The 25409-nt window shown below is 40.3% G+C and overlaps 1 protein-coding gene and 2 long non-coding RNA genes across 45 annotated transcripts in view; 2 read left to right on the top strand and 1 right to left on the bottom strand.

Annotated features, from left to right (window-relative positions):
* LOC118389594 (dual specificity protein phosphatase 7-like) overlaps window positions 1–12714 on the top strand; it is a 33662-nt gene extending 20948 nt beyond the window's left edge. Inside the window, exon 3 of the mRNA XM_052526163.1 lies at window positions 11646–12714. Within this exon, the coding sequence (XP_052382123.1) occupies window positions 11646–11956 (311 nt within the window). The 3' untranslated portion in view covers window positions 11957–12714. The remainder of the gene's footprint in view (window positions 1–11645) is intronic.
* Window positions 12715–12996: 282 nt separating this feature from the next.
* LOC127932000 (uncharacterized) lies at window positions 12997–20771 on the top strand. Of its 43 annotated transcripts, XR_008143492.1 has the most exons (7): window positions 14840–15081; window positions 15142–15387; window positions 16524–16575; window positions 16917–17306; window positions 17497–18718; window positions 18771–18874; window positions 18953–20771. It is a non-coding gene; the product is annotated as an uncharacterized LOC127932000 (long non-coding RNA). The 43 variants fall into 43 exon arrangements; XR_008143477.1 differs by having other exon boundaries at window positions 17497–19472; window positions 19733–20771; XR_008143484.1 differs by having other exon boundaries at window positions 17497–19160; window positions 19369–20771.
* A 3404-nt stretch (window positions 20772–24175) lies between these two features.
* LOC127932673 (uncharacterized) lies at window positions 24176–25132 on the bottom strand. Its single transcript, XR_008146331.1, has 3 exons — window positions 25114–25132; window positions 24533–24565; window positions 24176–24224 (listed from the first exon to the last, which is right to left on the bottom strand). It is a non-coding gene; the product is annotated as an uncharacterized LOC127932673 (long non-coding RNA).
* Window positions 25133–25409: the final 277 nt, after the last annotated feature.

Below are 25409 nucleotides of genomic sequence, written 5' to 3' on the forward strand. Positions count from 1 at the left end.
ATAGGGAATAGGGCTCTGGTATAAAGTAATGCACTATATAGGGAATAGGGCTCTGGTCTAAAGTAGTGCACTATATAGGGAATAGGGCTCTGGTATAAAGTAATGCACTATATCGGGAATAGGGTTCTGGTCTATAGTAGTACCACTATATAGGGAATAGGGCTCTGGTCTATAGTAATACCACTATATAGGGAATAGGGCTCTGGTCTATAGTAGTATCACTATATAGGGAATAGGGCTCTGGTCTATAGTAATGCACTATATAGAGAATAGGGCTCTGTTATAAAGTACTGCACTATATAGGGAATAGGGCTCTGGTCTAAAGTAGTGCACTATATAGGGAATAGGGCTCTGTTATAAAGTAATGCACTATATAGGGAATAGGGCTCTGGTCTAAAGTAGTGCACTATATAGGGAATAGGGCTCTGGTCTATACTATTGCACTATATAGGGAATAGGGCTCTGGTATAAAGTAGTGAAATAATTATAACAGAGAGGTTTTTTTGTAATATTTACTTAGGACTATTTCAGTATTTCAGACCAGACTATTTGACGAAAGTTTCAATATTTTAGATCAGACTATTTGTGGTCTGATGAGGGCATTCCCCTCATTAATCAGCCTACAACTAGACGAATACCCAGGGCATTCCCCTCATCAGCTTCATGGGAATGTGGCATTTTGGTTTGGCTCTGGAATATATCCTGAGCCGTGTTTGTTTTGAAAGTGCCACAGTTAAGATGACATGTGAAAGGTTTCGAGTCAGAGGTCAATCGCTGGAATGTGTGGTAGCAGGGATTGCTGCTCCACTTTTAGGGAAATATGTAAAGCTACTGTAGTTACTTTGGGCCTGTTAGTTACTTTGGGCCTGTTAGTTACATTGGGCCTGTTAGTTACTTTGGGCCTCTTTGGGCCTGTTAGTTACTTTGGGCCTGTTAGTTACTTTGGGCCTGTTAGTTACTTTGGGCCTGTTAGTTACTTTGGGCCTGTTAGTTACTTTGGGCCTGTTAGTTACTTTGGGCCTGTTAGTTACTTTGGGCCTGTTAGTTACTTTGGGCCTCTTTGGGCCTGTTAGTTACTTTGGGCCTGTTAGTTACTTTGGGCCTGTTAGTTACTTTGGGCCTGTTAGTTGCTTTGGGCCTGTTAGTTACTTTGGGCCTGTTAGTTACTTTGGGCCTGTTAGTTGCTTTGGGCCTGTTAGTTACTTTGGGCTGTTAGTTACTTTGGGCCTGTTAGTTACTTTGGGCCTCTTTGTTTAGTTACTTTGGGCCTGTTAGTTACTTTGGGCCTGTTAGTTACTTTGGGCCTGTTTGTTTGGGCCTGTTAGGCTTTGGGCCTGTTTTACTTTGGGCCTGTTAGTTACTTTGGGCCTGTTTGTTACTTTGGGCCTGTTAGTTGCTTTGGGCCTGTTTGTTTGGGCCTTTAGTTGCTTTGGGCCTGTTTTGCTTTGGGCCTGTTAGTTGCTTTGGGCCTGTTAGTTGCTTTGGGCCTGTTAGTTGCTTTGGGCCTGTTAGTTGCTTTGGGCCTGTTAGTTACTTTGGGCCTGTTAGTTACTTTGGGCCTGTTAGTTACTTTGGGCCTGTTAGTTGCTTTGGGCCTGTTAGTTGCTTTGGGCCTGTTAGTTGCAAATCCTGTTAAATGTTATTTGTTAGGGCCTGTTATGCACCTGTTATTAGTTAGGGCCTGTTAGTTACTTTGGGCCTGTTAGTTGCTTTGGGCCTGTTAGTTGCTTTGCCTGTTAGTTGCTTTGGGCCTGTTAGTTACTTTGGGCCTGTTAGTTACTTTGGGCCTGTTAGTTACTTTGGGCCTGTTTGTTAGTTAGGGCCTGTTTGTTAGTTAGGGCCTGTTTGTTAGTTAGGGCCTGTTTGTTAGTTAGGAGCTGTTTGTTAGTTAGGAGCCTGTTAGTTAGTTAGGGCCTGTTTGTTAGTTAGTTAGGGACAGTTAGCTACACTCAAATCAAATCAAATGTATTTGTCACATGCACATGGTTAGCAGATGTTAATGCGAGTGTAGCTAAATGCTTGTGCTTCTTGTTCCGACCGTGCAGTAATATCTAACAAGTAATCTAACAATTTCACAACAACTACCTTATACACACACAAGCGTAAAGGAATGAATACGAATATGTACATAAAAATATATGAATGAGTGATGGTACAGAAAGGCATAGGCAAGATGCAGTAGATGGTATAGAGTACAGTATATACATATGAGATGAGTAATGTAGGGTATGTAAACAAGATGCAGTAGATGGTATAGAGTACAGTATATACATATGAGATGAGTAATGTAGGATATGTAAACATAAAAGGGGCATTGGCTAAAGTGGCTAGTGATACATTACATCAAGATGGTAAGATGCAGTAGATGGTATAGAGTACAGCATACACATATGAGATGAGTAATGTAGGGTATGTAAACATTATATAATATAAAGTGGCTAGTGATAAATTGATTACATACATTTTTCCATTATTAAAGTGGCTGGAGGTGAGTCAGTATGTTGGCAGCAGCCACTCAATGTTAGTGATGGCTGTTTTACAGTCTGATGGCCTTGAGCTAGAAGCTGTTTTTCAGTCTCTCGGTCTCTGCTTTGATGCACCTGTACTGACCTCACCTTCTGGATGATAGCGGGGTGAACATGCAGTGGCTCAGGTGGTTGTTGTCCTTGATGATCTTTTTGGCCTTCCTGTGGCATCGGGTGGTGTAGGTGTCCTGGAGGGCAGGTAGTTTGCCCCCGGTGATGCGTTGTGCAGACCTCACTACCCTCTGGAGAGCCTTACGGTTGTGGGCGGAGCAGTTGCCGTACCAGGCGGTGATACAGCCCGACAGGATGCACTCGATTGTGCATCTGTAAAAGCTTGTGTTTTTGGTGACAAGCCAAATTTCTTCAGCCTCCTGAGGTTGAAGAGGCGCTGCTGCGCCTTCTTCACCACGCTGTCTGTGTGGGTGGACCATTTCAGTTTGTCCGTGATGTGTACGCCGAGGAACTTAAAACTCTCCACCCTCTCCACTCTGTCCCGTCAATGTAGATAGGGGGCTGCTCCCTCTTTTGCTTCCTGAAGTCCACGGTCATCTCCTTTGTTTTGTTGACATTGAGTGTGATGTTATTTTCCTGACACCACACTCCGAGGGCCCTCACCTCCTCCCTGTAGGCCGTCTCGTCGTTGTTGGTAATCAAGCCTACCACTGTTGTGTCGTCCGCAAACTTGATGATTGAGTTGGAGGCATGCGTGGCCACGCAGTCGTGGGTGAACAGGGAGTACAGGAGAGGGCTCAGAACGCACCCTTGTGGGGCCCCAGTGTTGAGGATCAGCGCGGGTGGAGATGTTGTTACCTACCCTCACCACCTTGGGGTAGGTAACCTACCCTCACCAACTGGGTCCTGGACATCCTGACGGACATCCTGACAGTTGCACAGTGCGGGGTCGAGACCCAGGGTAATGATGAGTTTGGAGGGTACTATGGTGTTAAATGCTGCACTGTAATCGATGAATAGCATTCTTACATAGGTATTCCTCTTGTCCAGATTGGATAGGGCAGTGTGCAGTGTGATGGCGATTGCGTCGTCAGTGAACCTATTGGGGCGGTTAGACACTAGAAGGAACCAGAGTTTAAACCTCCAGGTCTTAGTTAGACACTAGTAGGAACCAGAGTTTAAACATCTAGCTCCTAGTTATACACTAGAAGGAACCAGAGTTTAAACCGCCAGGTCTTAGTTAGACACTAGAAGGAACCCAAGTTTAAACATCTAGCTCCTAGTTATACACTAAAAGGAACCAGAGTTTTTCCTGACTGGACTTCATTAGTTCTACTGTCTGTATTTGTCTAGACACACTAGAGTTAATTTATATACACTATATGTACAAAAGTATCGGGACACCCCTTCAAATTAGTGGATTTGGCTATTTCAGCCACATCCGTTGCTGATAGGTGTATAAAATCGAGCACACCGCCATGCAATCTCCATAGACAAACATTGGCAGTAGAATGACCTTTTCTGAAGAGCTCAGTGACTTTCAATGTGGCACCATCATAGGGTAGCACTTTTCCAACAAGTCAATTTGTCAAATGTATTTCCTGCTGGAGCTGCCCCGGTTAACTGTAAGTGCTGTTATTGTGAAGTGGAAACGTCTCAGAGCAACATCGGCTCAGCCACGAAGTGGTAGGCCACACAAGTTTACAGAACGGGGCCACTGAGTGCTGAAACGTGTAGCTCGTAACAAATGTCTGTCCTCGGTTGCAACACTCGCTACCGAGTTTCAAACTGCCTCTGGAAGCAACGTCAGCGCAATAACTGTTTGTCGGGAGCTTCATGAGATGGATTTCCAAGGCCGAGCAGCCGCACACAAGCATAAGATCACCATGCGCAATGCCAAGCGTCATCTGGAGTGGTGTAAATCCCGCCACCATTGGACTCTGGAGCAGTGGAAACGCGTTCTCTGGAGTGACGAATCACTCTTCACCAACTGTCAGTCCGACGGACGAAAACTGGGTTTGGTGGATGAGGACTAATGGTCTGGGGAGGGAGGGAGGGGAGGGAAGGAAGGAGTAAGGGTTGAAAGAGAGTGGGACTGACTTACTTTGCGGTATCCTTTGAAGCACTAATGGCTTGATAGTGCAGAGTGTTGCACCAGATAAAACCCAGGAACAACATCTAGGTTGTGAATAATGGATCATCTATATCAATGACTATGTCCCAAATGCACTACTTTTAAAAATGGGCCCTGGTCAAAATGTGTATACTAATTTTTAATATGGGCCTGGTGTCTTGAGATGTAGCTTCAATATATCCACATAATTTCCTCCCTCGTGATAAAATCTATTTTGTGAATTGCACCAGTCCCTCCTGCAGCAAAGCACCCCCACAACATGATGCTTCCACCCCCGTGCTTCACGGTTGGGATGGTGTTCTTCGGCTTGCAAGCCTCCCCCTTATCTTCCTAACATAACGATGGTCATTATGGCAGAACAGTTCTATTTTTGTTTAATCAGACCAGAGGGCATTTCTCCAAAAAGTACACTCTTTGCCCCCATGTGCAGTTGCAAACCATAGTCTGGCTTTTATATGGCGGTTTTGGAGCAGTGGCTTCTTCCTTGCTGAGCGGCCTTTCAGGTTACGTCGATATAGGACTCGTTTTACTGTGGATATAGATACTTTTGTACCTGTTTCCTCCAGCATCTTCACAAGGTCCTTTGCTGTTGTTCTGGGATTGATTTGCACTTTTTTGTACCAAAGTACGTTCATCTCTAGGAGACAGAACGCTTCTCCTTCCTGAGCGGTATGACGGCTGCGTGGTCCCATGGTGTTTATACGTGTGTACTATTTTTTTGTACAGATGAACGTGGTACCTTCAGGCATTTGAACAAGGATGAACAAGGCTTGTTGATATCTACAATTATTTTTCTGGGATATTGGCTGATTTCTTTTGATTTTCCCATGATGTCAAGCAAAGAGGCACTGAGTTTGAAGGTAGGCCTTGAAATACATCCACAATGTGTGGTCCTTCTGTAGCTCAGTTGGTAGAGCATGGCGCTTGTAACGCCAGGGTAGTGGGTACGATTCCCGGGACCACCCATACGTAGAATGTATGCACACATGACTGTAAGTCGCTTTGGATAAAAGTGTCTGCTAAATGGCATATATATTATATTATTATTAAGTTCAACTCCAATTGACTCAAATGATGTCAGTTAGCCTATCAGAAGCTTCTAAAACCATGACATAATTTTCTGGCATTTTCCAAGGCACAGTCAACTTTGTGTATGTAAACTTCTGAACCACTGGAATTGTGATACAGTGAATTATAAGTGAAATAATCTGTCTGTAAACAATTGTTGGAAACATTACTTGTGTCATGCACAAAGTAGATGTCCTAACCGACTTGCCAAAACTATAGTTTGTTGACAAGAAATACGTGGAGTGGTTGAAAAGCGAGTTTTCATGACTCCAACCTGAGTGTAAGTAAATTTCCGACTGTCGTTTTGAATATAGGTAATTTATTTCTGAATAAGGGTAATTTAGTTCTGAATATAGTTAATTTAGTTCTGAATGTTGGTCATTTAGTTCTGAATGTTGGTCATTTAGTTCTGAATGTGGGTCATTTAGTTCTGAATATAGGTCATTTAGTTCTGAACGTGGGTCATTTAGTTCTGAACGTGGGCGATTTAGCTCTGAAAGTGGGTCATTTAGTTCTGAACGTGGAAAATATTCACACTTTTTCCACATGTTGTGTTATAGCCTGAATTTAAATTTGATTAAATATAGATTTTGTGTCACTGGCCTAAACACATTACCCCATAATGACAAAGTGGAATAATTGTTTTTCGAAATCTTTACAAATAAATGAAAAGCTGAAATGTCTTGAGTCAATAAGTATTCAACCCCTTTGTTTTAAGTAAAAACCTCCAGTGGTTAACATGCGTTTTGAATGACTACCTCATCTCTGTAACCCACACATACAATTATCTGTAAGGTCCTTCAGTTGAGAAGTGAATTTCAAACACCTATTCAACCACAAAGACCAGGGAGGTTTTCAAATTCCTTGCCAAGAAGGGGACCTACAGTGGCTTGCGAAAGTATTCACCCCCCTTGGCATTTTTCCTATTTTTGTATCATTTGATTTATGCAATATGCCACTACCACTTTGAAGATGCAAAGTATTTTTTATTGTGAAACAAACAAGAAATAAGACATAAAAAAAACAAAGAACTTGAACGTTCGTAACTATTCACCCCCCAATGTCAATACTTTGTAGAGCCACCTTTCACAGCAATTACAGCTGTAAGTCTCTTGGGATATGTCTCTATAAGCTTGGCACATCTAGCCACTGGGATTTTTGCTTCAAGGAAAAACTGCTCCAGCTCCTTCAAGTTGGATGGGTTCCGCTAATGTACAGCAATCTTTAAGTTATACCACAGATTCTCAATTGGATTGAAGTCTGGGCTTTGACTAGGCCATTCCAAGACATGTTTCCCTTTAAACCACTCAAGTGTTGCTTTAGCAGTATGCTTAGGGTCATTGTCCTGCTGGAAGGTGAACCTCCGTCCCAGTCTCAAATCTCTGGAAAACTGAAACAGGTTTCCTTCAAGAATTTCCCTGTATTTATCACCATCCATCATTCCTTAATTTCTGACCAGTTTCCCAGTCCCTGACGATGAGAGGTGTTGGCTTTGCGCCAGACATAGCGGTTTCCTTGATGGCCAAAAAGCTACATTTTAGTCTCATCTGACCAGAGTACCTTCTTCCATCTGTTTGGGGAGTCTCCCACATGCATTTCGGCAAACACCAAAAGTGTTTGCTTATTTTTTTCTTTAAGCAATGGCTTTTTTCCTGCCTCTCTTCCGTAAAGCCCAGCTCTGTGGAGTGTATGGCTTAAAATGGTCCTATAGACAGATACTCCAATCTCCGCTGTGGAGCTTTACAGCTCCTTCAGGGTTATCTTTGTTCTCTTTGTTGCCTCTCTGATTAATACCCTCCTTGCCTGGTCTGTGAGTTTTGGTGGGCGGCCCTCTCTTGGCAGGTTTGTTGTGGTGCCATATTCTTTCAATTTTTTAATAATGGATTTAATGTTGCTCCGTGGGATGTTCAAAGTTTATGATATTTTTTTATAACCCAAACCTGATCTGTACTTCTCCACAACGTTGTCCCTGACCTGTTTGGAGAGCTCCTTGGTCTTCATGGGGCCGCTTGCTTGGTGGTGTTGCAGACTCTGGGGCCTTTCAGAACAGGTGTAAATATACTGAGATCATGTGACACTTAGATTGCACACAGGTGGACTATATTTAACTAATTATGTGACTTCGGAAGGTAATTGGTTGCACCAGATCTTACTCAGGGGCTTCATAGCAACGTGTGAATACATATGCAGGAACCACCTTTCCATTTTTTAATTTATTTTTTAAACAAGTTATTTTTTTTATTTCACTTCACCAATTTTGACTATTGTGTGTATGTCCATTACATGAAATCTAAATAAAAACCCATATACATGACAGGTTGTAATGCAACAAAATAGCTAAAAAACGCAAATGGGGATGAATACTTTTGCAAGGCACTGTATTGGTGGATAGGTAAGCAGAACAGACATTGACTATCCCTTTGAGATAGGAGAAAACTGAGGATGGATCAACAACATTGTAGTTACTTCACAATACTAACCTAAATGACAGAGTGAAAAGAAGGAACCTTGTACAGAATAAAAATATTCCAAAACATGCATCCTGTTTGCAACAAGGCACTAAAGTAACACTGATAAAAATGTGGTAAAGCAATTAACTTCTTGTCCTGAGGACAAAGTGTTATGTTTGAGGCAAATCCAATACAACAAATTACTGAGTACCACTCTCCATACTTTAAAGCATAGTGCTGGCTGTATCATGTTATGGGTATGCTTGTAATTGTTAAGGACTGGAGAGTTTTTCAGGATAAAAAAAGAAATGGAATGGAGCAAGGCACAGGCAAAATCCTAGAGGAAAACCTGGTTCAGTCTGCTTTCAACCTGACACTGGGAGATTAATTCACCTTTCAGCAAGACAATAACCTAACAAGTTGTTGTAGCTGTTCTCTCATTATAAACTCCAGAAACCAGAGAGGTGGAGTTGTTGTAGCTGTTCTCTCATTATAAACTCCAGAAACCAGAGAGGTGGAGTTGTTGTAGCTGTTCTCTCATTATAAACTCTAGAAACCAGAGAGGTGGAGTTGATGTAGCTGTTCCCTCATTATAAACTCTAGAAACCAGAGAGGTGGAGTTGATGTAGCTGTTCCCTCATTATAAACTCTAGAAACCAGACAGGTGGAGTTGATGTAGCTGTTCTCTCATTATAAACTCTAGAAACCAGACTGTTCCCTCAGGTGGAGTTGATGTAGCTGTTCCTCATTATAAACTCTAGAAACCAGACAGGTGGAGTTGATGTAGCTGTTCTCTCATTATAAACTCTAGAAACTGAAACCAGAGTTGATGGCTGTTCTCTCATTATAAACTCTAGGACAGTGGAGTGATGTAGCTGTTCTCTCATTATAAACTCTAGAAACCAGACAGGTGGAGTTGATGTAGCTGTTCCTCATTATAAACTCTAGAAACCAGACAGGTGGAGTTGATGTAGCTGTTCCCTCATTATAAACTCTAGAAACCAGACAGGTGGAGTTGATGTAGCTGTTCTCTCATTATAAACTCTAGAAACCAGACAGGTGGAGTTGATGTAGCTGTTCCCTCATTATAAACTCTAGAAACCAGACAGGTGGAGTTGATGTAGCTGTTCCCTCATTATAAACTCTAGAAACCAGACAGGTGGAGTTGATGTAGCTGTTCCCTCATTATAAACTCTAGAAACCAGACAGGTGGAGTTGATGTAGCTGTTCTCTCATTATAAACTCTAGAAACCAGACAGGTGGAGTTGATGTAGCTGTTCTCTCATTATAAACTCTAGAAACCAGACAGGTGGAGTTGATGTAGCTGTTCCCTCATTATAAACTCTAGAAACCAGACAGGTGGAGTTGATGTAGCTGTTCCCTCATTATAAACTCTAGAAACCAGACAGGTGGAGTTGATGTAGCTGTTCTCTCATTATAAACTCTAGAAACCAGAGAGGTGGAGTTGTGTTCTCTCATTATAAACTCTAGAAACCAGACGAGGTGTTGATGTAGCTGTTCTCTCATTATAAACTCTAGAAACCAGACAGGTGGAGTTGATGTAGCTGTTCTCTCATTATAAACTCTAGAAACCAGACAGGTGGAGTTGATGTAGCTGTTCTCTCATTATAAACTCTAGAAACCAGACAGGTGGAGTTGATGTAGCTGTTCTCATTATAAACTCTATTATAAACTCTAGAAACCAGACAGAGGGAGTTGGAGTTGTTGAAACCAGACAGGTGGAGTTGATGTAGCTGTTCTCTCATTATAAACTCTAGAAACCAGACAGGTGGAGTTGATGTAGCTGTTCTCATTATAAACTCTAGAAACCAGACAGGTGGAGTTGTTGTAGCTGTTCTCATTATAAACTCTAGAAACCAGACAGGTGGAGTTGATGTAGCTGTTCTCTCATTATAAACTCTAGAAACCAGACAGGTGGAGTTGTTGTAGCTGTTCCCTCATTATAAACTCCAGAAACCAGACAGGTGGAGTTGATGTAGCTGTTCTCTCATTATAAACTCTAGAAACCAGACAGGTGGAGTTGGTGTAGCTGTTCCCTCATTATAAACTCTAGAAACCAGACAGGTGGAGTTGATGTAGCTGTTCCCTCATTATAAACTCCAGAAACCAGAGAGGTGGAGTTGATGTAGCTGTTCTCTCATTATAAACTCTAGAAACCAGACAGGTGGAGTTGATGTAGCTGTTCCCTCATTATAAACTCTAGAAACCAGAGAGGTGGAGTTGATGTAGCTGTTCTCTCATTATAAACTCTAGAAACCAGACAGGTGGAGTTGTTGTAGCTGTTCTCTCATTATAAACTCTAGAAACCAGAGAGGTGGAGTTGATGTAGCTGTTCTCTCATTATAAACTCTAGAAACCAGACAGGTGGAGTTGATGTAGCTGTTCTCTCATTATAAACTCCTGAAACCAGACAGGTGGAGTTGATGTAGCTGTTCTCTCATTATAAACTCTATAAACCAGAGAGGTGGAGTTGATGTAGCTGTTCTCTCATTATAAACTCTAGAAACCAGAGAGGTGGAGTTGATGTAGCTGTTCTCTCATTATAAACTCTAGAAACCAGAGAGGTGGAGTTGATGTAGCTGTTCCCTCATTATAAACTCTAGAAACCAGACAGGTGGAGTTGATGTAGCTGTTCCCTCATTATAAACTCTAGAAACCAGAGAGGTGGAGTTGTTGTAGCTGTTCCCTCATTATAAACTCTAGAAACCAGACAGGTGGAGTTGATGTAGCTGTTCCCTCATTATAAACTCTAGAAACCAGAGAGGTGGAGTTGTTGTAGCTGTTCTCTCATTATAAACTCTAGAAACCAGACAGGTGTTGATGTAGCTGTTCTCATTATTAACTCTAGAAACCAGACAGGTGGAGTTGATGTAGCTGTTCTCTCATTATAAACTCTAGAAACCAGAGAGGTGGAGTTGATGTAGCTGTTCTCTCATTATAAACTCTAGAAACCAGACAGGTGGAGTTGATGTAGCTGTTCCCTCATTATAAACTCTAGAAACCAGAGAGGTGGAGTTGATGTAGCTGTTCCCTCATTATAAACTCTAGAAACCAGACAGGTGGAGTTGTTGTAGCTGTTCTCTCATTATAAACTCCAGAAACCAGACAGGTGGAGTTGATGTAGCTGTTCCCTCATTATAAACTCTAGAAACCAGACAGGTGGAGTTGTTGTAGCTGTTCTCTCATTATAAACTCTAGAAACCAGACAGGTGGAGTTGATGTAGCTGTTCCCTCATTATAAACTCTAGAAACCAGAGAGGTGGAGTTGATGTAGCTGTTCCCTCATTATAAACTCCTGAAACCAGAGAGGTGGAGTTGATGTAGCTGTTCCCTCATTATAAACTCTAGAAACCAGAGAGGTGGAGTTGTTGTAGCTGTTCCCTTTAAATATTTCTGAACAGTCAAAGGCTTCACACAAGTTCAATAAAGTAAGTAAAACTAATTTATGTTGCATTAAAAACCACCTCAAACTCATCTTTACCTTCTCTCTTCCAGATGAAGCTCGTTCCAAAAAGTGTGGTATCCTGGTGCACTGCCTGGCAGGGATCAGTCGCTCGGTAACGGTCACCGTGGCCTACCTGATGCAGAAGCTTAACCTGTCGCTCAACGACGCCTACGACTTCGTCAAATGCAAGAAGTCCAACATCTCTCCCAACTTCAACTTCATGGGTCAGCTTCTGGACTTTGAGAGAACGTTAGGGCTCAATAGCCCATGTGACAACCACACCTCCACCAATGACCAGCTGTTCTTCACCACGCCAACCAATCACAACGTGTTCCAGCTCGACACGCTGGAATCTACATGAAAAGGAGGAGGGGCGAGACTCTTGAGCGGCCAACTTGGATGTGAATGTTTATCTTCTGATCGTCAGAGGCTGGCTGGCTTTTGACAGCGGATAGTCTGGGATGGTGGATGGACATGGGAAGAGGACAGGGGCAGAACAGACGCCTAATGGAAGTCTGTTTGGCTTGTTGGATCATTGGTCTATCAGAGAGGAAGAGGAGGAATCGCTTCTGTTTCATCTCCACAGTGGCTTATCTTGTCATCTCTTTGACCAGCCTGTTATGTTATGTCTAAGGAAGGAAGAAGTCCTAGATGTAGACTGATTCATGCTGTAAGAACAGAACCCTACAGAGAATCATACAAAGATGGGTATAACGCAGATAGATGGATCTGCTGCAGTCATTCATTGATTCATTGTCGTCCTCTTGGACAAGCTCCTCATCAACAACGTCTTGATGATGATGATGATGATGTCTTGGATTCACCCTTATGGAGCTGGTCTCCCTCTATTGAATGTTGGTCATATTTTTTAACAAACTTAAGTTATTATTAAAACACAAGTCTGTTCAAGTGATTCTAATAACAATGTAATTACAAGTACGTATTATCAGTATGTATGTATGTATGTATGCATTTGTATATTTGAATATATTTACACACAAATGTATGTCTACTACTACTACTACTATACTCTTACCTGTACAAAAACACACTGACAGCTGAAGGAGATATTATAACTAAAGAGAAAACAGACCAACAGAAAGTAACCTTTTGATAATATTCTGGTTGTTTTTGTCATTTTTTTTCTATGTTTGTAAAGATGACCTAATGCAGTTTGCACAGTGAAGCCTATCGTTTCTTGGCACTTGCGAGAGAGAGAGACATTGAGAGAGACATAGAGAGAGAGACATTGAGAGAGACATAGAGAGAGAGACATTGAGTGAGAGAGAGAGAGAGACATTGAGAGAGAGAGAGAGAGAGAGAGAGACATTGAGAGAGAGAGAGAGAGAGAGAGAGATTGAGAGAGAGAGAGACATAGAGAGAGACATTGAGAGAGAGAGAGAGAGAGACATTGAGAGAGAGAGAGAGAGAGAGAGAGAGACATTGAGAGAGAGAGCGAGAGATTCAGAGAGGAACATTCAGAGATTGAGGGACATTCAGAGATAGAGGGACATTAAGAGATTGAGAGAAGAAAAGGGACATTCAGAGATTGAGCTAGCTGGGTGAAGCACTTAATTGAAAGCTTAGTTCCTTAATTGTATATGAAAGACAGTATGCAACCCAAATGTCACCATACTCCCTACATCAGGGATATTCAACTCCTACCCTACGAGGTCCGGAGCCTGATAGTTTTTTGTTCTATCCGATAACGAATTGCACACCTGGTGTCCCAGGACTAAATGGTTCCCTGATTAGAGGGAAACAATGAAAAAATGCAATGGAACTGTCTTCCAGAGTTGAGTTGGAGAGCCCTACGTAGTGCACTACGGGTCTTCCAGAGTTGAGTTGGAGAGCCCTACGTAGTGCACTACGGGTCTTCCAGAGTTGAGTTGGAGAGCCCTACGTAGTGCACTACGGGTCTTCCAGAGTTGAGTTGGAGAGCCCTACGTAGTGCACTACGGGTCTTCCAGAGTTGAGTTGGAGAGCCCTACGTAGTGCACTACGGGTCTTCCAGAGTTGAGTTGGAGAGCCCTACGTAGTGCACTACGGGTCTTCCAGAGTTGAGTTGGAGAGCCCTACGTAGTGCACTACGGAGGGAATAGGGTGCCATTTGGAGCGTAGATTCATTATTTTGGTTTAAACAAAGATCCCAACATCCTCCGAAAGAGTTTTAATCGTGGGAACAATCACCCTGCAAGCCATGGCTATATTATACATATTATATTACTCTAAATGATTATATTATATTAGGAATAAAATTTTAGCTCAATTCTCTACATGAGCATGCTACTGTGTGTTCTCTACCCGTGGGGTGGTGGGTGACTACACAGGGAAAGAGTTGGTTGTGAATAGGTTTGAAAATGTTTTCTAAACTTCCAGGTCTTCCCCCAGAAAATCCTGGTTTGGAGGTTTTCATATTGAGACAACAAGCAGAACATCCAGGAATATTTCTTCAAGGTTTTATGGAAAACCCTGGGAATTGTAGAAAATGAATGTCATTTTGCAACCCTAGTTGGGAGGTGGTCGGTTGTTTATTTACCAGTTGGAAGACGGACGATCAATTTTTTTCTTACTACTATTACTGCTGTCTGCCTGCCTGTCATGTATAGACCCCGTTCACACCGACGACATCTGTAATCTGTATAGCTGAAGGTTGTGAGGCCTAAATGAAAGGTCATTTCACCTTTGAGCCGAACATATGGAGTCTCTGCTAACACGGGAACATTGCCTTTAGATTCCAATCACGCTGAACTTCAGCCATACAGATGGAACCCAGACCTTAGGTTGCACAATTGATGCACAACGCAGTTGGTACAACGGTTGTGATACAATTTATATATTTTACTAATACTTCATGCTGAAAAATCCTCTGTTGTATCACAACCGTTGTACCAAATGTGTTGTACAACAGTTGTATGACTCGAGTGTGGGGTCATATCGACGAGAGGAAGGTTGTTATAGCATTAGCTATTATAAGAGGTTATAAGCTGTAGCTGTTAAAAGCTGTAACTGTAGCTATTATAAGAGGTTATAATATATAGCTGTTGGAAGAGGTTATTATAAGCTCTAGCTGTTGGAAGAGGTTATAAGCTCTAGCTGTTGGAAGAGGTTATAAGCTCTAGCTGTTGGAAGAGGTTATAAGATATAGCTGTTGGAAGAGGTTATAAGATATAGCTGTTGGAAGAGGTTATAAGATATAGCTGTTGGAAGAGGTTATAAGCTCTGGCTGCTGTTAAAGCTTATAAGCTCTAGCTGTTGGAAGAGGTTATAAGCTCTAGCTGTTGGAAGAGGTTATAAGCTCTAGCTGTTGGAAGAGGTTATAAGCTCTAGCTGTTGGAAGAGGTTATAAGCTCTAGCTGTTGGAAGAGGTTATAAGCTCTAGCTGTTGGAAGAGGTTATAAGCTCTAGCTGTTGGAAGAGGTTATAAGCTCTAGCTGTTGGAAGAGGTTATAAGCTCTAGCTGTTGGAAGAGGCTATAAGCTCTAGGTTATAGCTCTGGCTGGAAGAGGTTATAGCTCTAGTGTTGGAAGAGGCTATAAGCTCTAGCTGTTGGAAGAGGTTATAAGCTCTAGCTGTTGGAAGAGGTTATAAGCTCTAGCTGTTGGAAGAGGTTATAAGCTCTAGCTGTTGGAAGAGGTTATAAGCTCTAGCTGTTGGAAGAGGTTATAAGCTCTAGCTGTTGGAAGAGGCTATAAGCTCTAGTTGTTGGAAGAGGTTATAAGCTCTAGCTGTTGGAAGAGGTTATAAGCTCTAGCTGTTGGAAGAGGCTATACGCTCTAGCTGTTGGAAGAGGTTATAATATATAGCTGTTGGAAGAGGTTATAATATATAGCTGTTGGAAGAGGTTATAAGCTCTAAGCTGTTGGAAGAGGTTATAAGCTCTAGCTGTTGGAAGAGGTTATAAGCTCTAGCTGTTGGAAGAGGTTATTAAGCTCTAGCTGTTGGAAGAGGTTATAAGCTCTAGCTGTTGGAAGAGGCTATAAGCTCTAGTTGTTGGAAGAGGCTATAAGCTCTAGCTGTTGGAAGAGGTTATAAGTTCTAGCTGTTGGAAGAGGTTATAAGCTCTAGCTGTTGGAAGAGGTTATGTTGGAAGAGGTTATAAGCTCTAGCTGTTGGAAGAGGTTATAAGCTCTAGCTGTTGGAAGAGGTTATAAGCTTATTATAAGCTCTAGCTGTTGGAAGAGGTTATAAGCTATAAGCTATAAGCTCTAGTTGTTGGAAGAGGTTATAAGCTCTAGCTGTTGGAAGAGGTTATAAGCTCTAGCTGTTGGAAGAGGCTATACGCTCTAGCTGTTGGAAGAGGTTATAATATATAGCTGTTGGAAGAGGTTATAATATCTAGCTGTTGGAAGAGGTTATAAGCTCTAGCTGTTGGAAGAGGTTATAAGCTCTGTTGGAAGAGGTTATAAGCTGTTGGAAGAGGTTATAAGCTCTAGCTGTTGGAAGAGGTTATAATATATAGCTGTTGGAAGAGGCTTATAAGTTCTAGTTGTTGGAAGAGGCTAAAAGGTTATAAGCTCTAGCTGTTGGAAGAGGTTATAAGCTCTAGCTGTTGGAAGAGGTTATAAGCTCTAGCTGTTGGAAAAGGTTATAAGCTCTAGCTGTTGGAAGATGTTATAAGATATAGCTGTTGGAAGAGGTTATAAGCTCTAGCTGTTGGAAGAGGTTATAAGCTCTAGCTGTTGGAAGAGGTTATAAGCTCTAGCTGTTGGAAGAGGTTATAAGCTCTAGCTGTTGGAAGAGGTTATAAGCTCTAGCTGTTGGAAGGTTATAAGCTCTATAAGAGGTTATAAGCTCTAGCTGTTGGAAGAGGTTATAAGCTCTAGCTGTTGGAAGAGGTTAGGTTGGAAGAGGTAAGATATAGCTGTTGGAAGAGGTTATAAGTTCTAGCTGTTGGAAGAGGTTATAAGCTCTAGCTGTTGGAAGAGGTTATAAGCTCTAGCTGTTGGAAGAGGTTATAATATATAGCTGTTGGAAGAGGTTTTTATAAGCTCTAGCTGTTGGAAGAGGTTATAAGATATAGCTGTTGGAAGAGGTTATAAGATATAGCTGTTGGAAGAGGTTATAAGTTCTAGCTGTTGGAAGAGGTTATAAGCTCTAGCTGTTGGAAGATAAGGTTATAAGCTCTAGCTGTTGGAAGAGCTGTTATAAGCTCTAGCTGTTGGAAGAGGTTATAAGCTCTAGCTGTTGGAAGAGGTTATAAGATATAGCTGTTGGAAGAGGTTATAAGTAAAGATTATAGCTGTTGGAAGAGGTTATAAGCTCTAGCTGTTGGAATTATAATATATAGGTTATAAGATAAGAGGTAGCTGTTGGAAGAGGTTATAAGCTCTAGCTGTTGGAAGAGGTTATAAGATATAGCTGTTGGAAGAGGTTGTAAGATATAGCTGTTGGAAGAGGTTATAAGCTCTAGCTGTTGGAAGAGGTTATAAGCTCTAGCTGTTGGAAGAGGTTATAAGCTCTAGCTGTTGGAAGAGGTTATAAGCTCTAGCTGTTGGAAGAGGTTATAAGCTCTAGCTGTTGGAAGAGGTTATAAGCTCTAGCTGTTGGAAGAGGTTATAAGCTCTAGCTGTTGGAAGAGGTTATAAGCTCTAGCTGTTGGAAGAGGTTATAAGCTCTAGCTGTTGGAAGAGGTTATAAGCTCTAGCTGTTGGAAGAGGCTATAAGCTCTAGCTGTTGGAAGAGGTTATAAGATATAGCTGTTGGAAGAGGTTGTAAGATATAGCTGTTGGAAGAGGTTATAAGCTCTAGCTGTTGGAAGAGGTTATAATATATAGCTGTTGGAAGAGGTTATAAGCTCTAGCTGTTGGAAGAGGTTATAAGCTCTAGCTGTTGGAAGAGGCTATAAGCTGCTGTTGGAAGCTGTTGGAAGAGGTTATAAGCTCTAGCTGTTGGAAGAAGGTTATAAGCTCTAGCTGTTGGAAGAGGTTATAAGCTCTAGCTGTTGGAAGAGGTTATACGCTCTAGCTGTTGGAAGAGGTTATACGCTCTAGCTGTTGGAAGAGGTTATAAGCTCTAGCTGTTGGAAGAGGTTATAAGCTCTAGCTGTTGGAAGAGGTTATAAGCTCTAGCTGTTGGAAGAGGTTATAAGCTCTAGCTGTTGGAAGAGGTTATAAGCTCTAGCTGTTGGAAGAGGTTATAAGCTCTAGCTGTTGGAAGAGGTTATAAGCTCTAGCTGTTGGAAGAGGTTATAAGCTCTAGCTGTTGGAAGAGGTTATAAGCTCTAGCTGTTGGAAGAGGTTATAAGATATAGCTGTTGGAAGAGGTTATAAGATATAGCTGTTGGAAGAGGTTATAAGATATAGCTGTTGGAAGAGGTTATAAGATATAGCTGTTGGAAGAGGTTGTAAGATATAGCTGTTGGAAGAGGTTATAAGCTCTAGCTGTTGGAAGAGGTTATAAGCTCTAGCTGTTGGAAGAGGTTATAAGCTCTAGCTGTTGGAAGAGGTTATAAGCTCTAGCTGTTGGAAGAGGTTATAAGTTCTAGCTGTTGGAAGAGGTTATAAGCTCTAGCTGTTGGAAGAGGTTATAAGCTCTAGCTGTTGGAAGAGGTTATAAGCTCTAGCTGTTGGAAGAGGTTATAAGCTCTAGCTGTTGGAAGAGGTTATAAGCTCTAGCTGTTGGAAGAGGTTATAAGCTCTAGCTGTTGGAAGAGGTTATAAGCTCTAGCTGTTGGAAGAGGTTATAAGCTCTAGCTGTTGGAAGAGGTTATAAGATATAGCTGTTGGAAGAGGTTATAAGCTCTAGCTGTTGGAAGAGGTTATAAGATATAGCTGTTGGAAGAGGTTATAAGATATAGCTGTTGGAAGAGGTTATAAGTTCTAGCTGTTGGAAGAGGTTATAAGCTCTAGCTGTTGGAAGAGGTTTTAAGCTCTAGCTGTTGGAAGAGGTTATAAGATATAGCTGTTGGAAGAGGTTGTAAGATATAGCTGTTGGAAGAGGTTATAAGCTCTAGCTGTTGGAATAGGTTATAAGATATAGCTGTTGGAAGAGGTTATAAGCTCTAGCTGTTGGAAGAGGTTATAAGCTCTAGCTGTTGGAATAGGTTATAAGATATAGCTGTTGGAAGAGGTTATAAGATATAGCTGTTGGAAGAGGTTGTAAGATATAGCTGTTGGAAGAGGTTATAAGCTCTAGCTGTTGGAAGAGGTTATAAGCTCTAGCTGTTGGAAGAGGTTATAAGCTCTAGCTGTTGGAAGAGGTTATAAGATATAGCTGTTGGAAGAGGTTGTAAGATATAGCTGTTGGAAGAGGTTATAAGCTCTAGCTGTTGGAAGAGGTTATAAGATATAGCTGTTGGAAGAGGTTATAAGCTCTAGCTGTTGGAAGAGGTTATAAGATATAGCTGTTGGAAGAGGTTATAAGCTCTAGCTGTTGGAAGAGGTTATAAGCTCTAGCTGTTGGAAGAGGTTATAAGCTCTAGCTGTTGGAAGAGGTTATAAGCTCTAGCTGTTGGAAGAGGTTATAAGCTCTAGCTGTTGGAAGAGGTTATAAGCTCTAGCTGTTGGAAGAGGTTATAAGCTCTAGCTGTTGGAAGAGGTTATACGCTCTAGCTGTTGGAAGAGGTTATAAGCTCTAGCTGTTGGAAGAGGTTATAAGATATAGCTGTTGGAAGAGGTTATAAGCTCTAGCTGTTGGAAGAGGTTATAAGATATAGCTGTTGGAAGAGGTTATAAGCTCTAGCTGTTGGAAGAGGTTATAAGATATAGCTGTTGGAAGAGGTTATAAGATATAGCTGTTGGAAGAGGTTATAAGATATAGCTGTTGGAAGAGGTTATAAGCTCTAGCTGTTGGAAGAGGTTATAAGCTCTAGCTGTTGGAAGAGGTTATAAGCTCTAGCTGTTGGAAGAGGTTATAAGCTCTAGCTGTTGGAAGAGGTTATAAGATATAGCTGTTGGAAGAGGTTATAAGCTCTAGCTGTTGGAAGAGGTTATAAGATATAGCTGTTGGAAGAGGTTATAAGCTCTAGCTGTTGGAAGAGGTTATAAGCTCTAGCTGTTGGAAGAGGTTATAAGCTCTAGCTGTTGGAAGAGGTTATAAACTCTAGCTGTTGGAAGAGGTTATAAGCTCTAGCTGTTGGAAGAGGTTATAAGCTGTAGCTGTTGGAAGAGGTTAAAAGCTCTAGCTGTTGGAAGAGGTTATAAGATATAGCTGTTGGAAGATGTTATAAGCTCTAACTCATCACATACAGCAGTATACGGTATATGGCCAGGAGGGTTTCTACAGCCTAATTCATACCGTACACAAAAATACAACGCAAGAACACAATTAGTTACTCAGAATCCTGCATAGTTGCGTCGAGTTACTCCAGAGCTACGGACATTTGCATATTTTTGCTATGCAAGTACACAGAACAGCCATTTTGCAAATATGATAATATTATTGTGTATGGTCCACATCAGGCTCAACACAGAGTCATGTGACTGGTCCAAAGGAAGAAGATCAGGTAGCATGCTAGCAGATACCCATAGACCTCCAGTCATCGCGCTAACACTTGTTAGCATTGGCTCACCAAACTACCTCTTAACTTCCTTCACACTGGACACAGAGACATTACAATGGTGTCCATGAGTTCGTCTGACTCCGGGGAAGTAGATAAAGGGTCTTAATGCCAAAATCCCCAAGTATCCCTATAATAATAATATAAATTAAAACAAACATATTAATGACGAGCAACTAGTTGGCTGAAATAGCACCCTGTTCCCTATAAAGTCCACTACCGCTACTTTAGTGCTCTATTGTGGTCCTAAATAGTGGGTTATATAGGGGAACAGGGTACCATTCGGGGACAAATGAATTGTTTCTTAACTGGTTTTCAGACGAGGTGTTTTTTCTTACTTTGCAATATATCAACAAATACCTTTTGCAGTGTTTTCAACATCTATCTATCATGTCTTATTGCTCGTCTGTTCAAGACGTCTCCTGTTTTCAGAGAACAATTCTAGACATCAATGCAGAATACAGCTATAGAATTCTAGACATCAATACAGAATACAGCTATAGAATTCTAGACATCAGTGTAGAATACAACTATAGAATTCTAGACATCAGTTTAGAATACAGCTATAGAATTCTAGACATCAGTGCAGAATACAGCTATAGAATTCTAGACATCAATACAGAATACAGCTATAGAATTCTAGACATCAATGCAGAATACAGCTATAGAATTCTAGACATCAGCTATAGAATTCAGACATACAGAATACAGCTATAGAATTCTAGACATCAATGCAGAATACAGCTATAGAATTCTAGACATCAATGCAGAATACAGCTATAGAATTCTAGACATCAATACAGAATACAGCTATAGAATTCTAGACATCAATGCAGAATACAGCTATAGAATTCTAGACATCAATACAGAATACAGCTATAGAATTCTAGACATCAGTGTAGAATACAGCTATAGAATTCTAGACATCAGTGTAGAATACAGCTATAGAATTCTAGACATCAATACAGAATACAGCTATAGAATTCTAGACATCAAAACAGAATACAGCTATAGAATTCTAGACATCAATACAGAATACAGCTATAGAATTCTAGACATCAATACAGAATACAGCTATAGAATTCTAGACATCAGTGTAGAATACAGCTATAAAATTCTAGACATCAATACAGAATACAGCTATAGAATTCTAGACATCAAAACAGAATACAGCTATAGAATTCTAGACATCAATACAGAATACAGCTATAGAATTCTAGACATCAATACAGAATACAGCTATAGAATTCTAGACATCAGTGTAGAATACAGCTATAGAATTCTAGACATCAGTGTAGAATACAGCTATAGAATTCTAGACATCAGTGTAGAATACAGCTATAGAATTCTAGACATCAATACAGAATACAGCTATAGAATTCTAGACATCAAAACAGAATACAGCTATAGAATTCTAGACATCAATACAGAATACAGCTATAGAATTCTAGACATCAATACAGAATACAGCTATAGAATTCTAGACATCAGTGTAGAATACAGCTATAGAATTCTAGACATCAGTACAGAATACAGCTATAGAATTCTAGACATCAGTGTAGAATACAGCTATAGAATTCTAGACATCAGTGTAGAATACAGCTATAGAATTCTAGACATCAGTACAGAATACAGCTATAGAATTCTAGACATCAATACAGAATACAGCTATAGAATTCTAGACATCAATGCAGAATACAGCTATAGAATTCTAGACATCAATGCAGAATACAGCTATAGAATTCTAGACATCAGTGTAGAATACAGCTATAGAATTCTAGACATCAATACAGAATACAGCTATAGAATTCTAGACATCAATACAGAATACAGCTATAGAATTCTAGACATCAGTGTAGAATACAGCTATAAAATTCTAGACATCAGTGTAGAATACAGCTATAGAATTCTAGACATCAAAACAGAATACAGCTATAGAATTCTAGACATCAGTGTAGAATACAGCTATAGAATTCTAGACATCAGTACAGAATACAGCTATAGAATTCTAGACATCAGTACAGAATACAGCTATAGAATTCTAGACATCAGTGTAGAATACAACTATAGAATTCTAGACATCAGTGTAGAATACAGCTATAGAATCAGTCTAGACATCAAAACAGAATACAGCTATAGAATTCTAGACATCAGTGTAGAATACAGCTATAGAATTCTAGACATCAGTGTAGAATACAGCTATAGAATTCTAGACATCAGTGTAGAATACAGCTATAGAATTCTAGACATCAGTGCAGAATACAGCTATAGAATTCTAGACATCAATACAGAATACAGCTATAGAATTCTAGACATCAGTACAGAATACAGCTATAGCTCTGACGGCTCTGCTTATTTGTTGGGTCAAGTTGACCCTAAATACTGGTCTTGGGCAGTTTTACTAGCCTGGGTCCCACGTCTCTGTGTTATCTTGCTAACTCCCAGCTGTGTGAGGAAAGGAAGCTATACAGTTAAGCAAGCACAGTGAAACCTATTACACCTACTCCATTGCTAACTCTCATTGTCAAGCCATTTGTGTGGGATGGCAATTCCATAATGAGTTGGCAAGAGAGCACAAACAGACTGGCACCCAGGCTAATACCTAGTATATCACCTAGCCTGGGCATCAGTCTGGTTGTGCTAACATTCCACACCTTGTAGTGTGTTGTCATATGTTTGGCTGTGGCAAGGTATATGATGGCACAAACTGATCTGGGACCAGGCCTACCAAAACACTTAAGAAGTGGGTGACAACCTGCACCTATATCTGGATCTATCACAGATCATTACACCCTTACATTGAAATGTCTTTCTTCTTCAGTGGTTTTTGTTGTTGTTGGTTTTGATAGCGTGCTCTATGCTATCGGTCTAGTCATGTGGCTTTTCTCAGTCTATTAAGCTGATATGCAAAGTTGTTTCTCCTAAATATAATAAACCATTTTTTTTCTTTTTTCGATGATGGTGGTTATTTTACATCTTTGAAAGAAGTTTAATAGTAAAGAGTTTGAACAATAAAGAAATATGAGACTTTGATTTCAAGCTGCTTCATGTGTTTGTGTCTTTGTAACGATGAAAGATAAAATCTTGCGTTTTTTCTCCGTTTGTATATTTGACGGGAACACAGGAACAATGTAACTGAGTTTGCATCCAACATAGCAAACTATTCCCTATGTAGTGCCCTACTTATGACAGGCTCTGGTCTAAATGAGGGCACTAATATAGGGAATAGGGTGTCATTTGGGACAAGAGAGAGAACGTGACCCATCATCATCTTTACCTCACTGAGGGAATTTTCAGGGATTGTTTTGACAATGCATCTTCATACCCGTTCAATACCTGTTTAATACCTGTTCAATACCTGTTCAACACTCCTTCAATACCTGTTCAACACTCCTTCAATACCTGTTCAATACCTGTTTAATACCTGTTTAATACCTGTTCAATACCTGTTCAATACCTGTTTAATACCTGTTCAATACCTGTTCAATACCTGTTCAACACCTGTTTAATACCTGTTTAATACCTGTTCAATACCTGTTCAATACCTGTTTAATACCTGTTCAACACCTGTTCAACACCTGTTCAATACCTGTTTAATACCTGTTTAATACCTGTTCAATACCTGTTTAATACCTGTTTAATACCTGTTCAATACCTGTTTAATACCTGTTCAATACCTGTTTAATACCTGTTCAACACCTGTTCAATACCTGTTCAACACCCTGTTTAATACCTGTTTAATACCTGTTTAATACCTGTTCAATACCTGTTCAATACCTGTTCAATACCTGTTCAATACCTGTTCAACACCTGTTTAATACCTGTTTAATACCTGTTCAATACCTGTTCAATACCTGTTTAATACCTGTTCAACACCTGTTCAACACCTGTTCAATACCTGTTTAATACCTGTTTAATACCTGTTCAATACCTGTTTAATACCTGTTCAATACCTGTTTAATACCTGTTCAACACCTGTTCAATACCTGTTTAATACCTGTTCAATACCTGTTTAATACCTGTTCAATACCTGTTTAATACCTGTTTAATACCTGTTTAATACCTGTTTAATACCTGTTCAACACTCCTTCAATACCTGTTTAATACCTGTTCAACACTCCTTCAATACCTGTTTAATACCTGTTTAATACCTGTTTAATACCTGTTCAACACTCCTTCAATACCTGTTCAATACCTGTTCAACACTCCTTCAATACCTGTTCAACACCCCTTCAATACCTGTTTAATACCTGTTTAATACCTGTTCAATACCTGTTCAACACTCCTTCAATACCTGTTTAATACCTGTTCAATACTCCTTCAAAACCTGTTTAATACCTGTTTAATACCTGTTCAATACCTGTTCAACACTCCTTCAATACCTGTTTAATACCTGTTTAATACCTGTTCAATACTCCTTCAAAACCTGTTTAATACCTGTTTAATACCTGTTCAATACCTGTTCAACACCTGTTTAATACCTGTTCAATACCTGTTCAACACTCCTTCAATACCTGTTTAATACCTGTTCAATACTCCTTCAAAACCTGTTTAATACCTGTTTAATACCTGTTTAATACCTGTTTAATACCTGTTCAATACTCCTTCAACACCTGTTTAATACCTGTTCAATACCTGTTCAACACTCCTTCAATACCTGTTCAATACCTGTTCAACACCTGTTTAATACCTGTTTAATACCTGTTCAATACCTGTTCAACACTCCTTCAATACCTGTTTAATACCTGTTCAATACTCCTTCAATACCTGTTTAATACCTGTTTAATACCTGTTCAACACTCCTTCAATACCTGTTTAATACCTGTTCAATACCTGTTCAACACTCCTTCAATACTTGTTTAATACCTGTTCAATACCTGTTCAACACCCCTTCAATACCTGTTTAATACCTGTTCAATACCTGTTCAATACCTGTTCAATACACCCTTCAATACCTGTTTAATACCTGTTCACCTGTTTAATACCTGTTTAATACCTGTTCAATACTCCTTCAATACCTGTTTAATACCTGTTCAATACCTGTTCAACACTCCTTCAATACCTGTTCAATACCTGTTCAATACCTGTTTCAACCTGTTCAATACCTGTTTAATACCTGTTCAACACCTGTTCAATACCTGTTTAATACCTGTTCAATACCTGTTTAATACCTTCAATACCTGTTTAATACCTGTTTAATACCTGTTCAACACTCCTTCAATACCTGTTTAATACCTGTTCAATACCTGTTCAACACTCCTTCAATACTTGTTTAATACCTGTTCAATACCTGTTCAACACCCCTTCAATACCT

Source organism: Oncorhynchus keta, chromosome 10, assembly GCF_023373465.1.
Source record: "Oncorhynchus keta strain PuntledgeMale-10-30-2019 chromosome 10, Oket_V2, whole genome shotgun sequence".
NCBI lineage: Eukaryota > Metazoa > Chordata > Actinopteri > Salmoniformes > Salmonidae > Oncorhynchus > Oncorhynchus keta.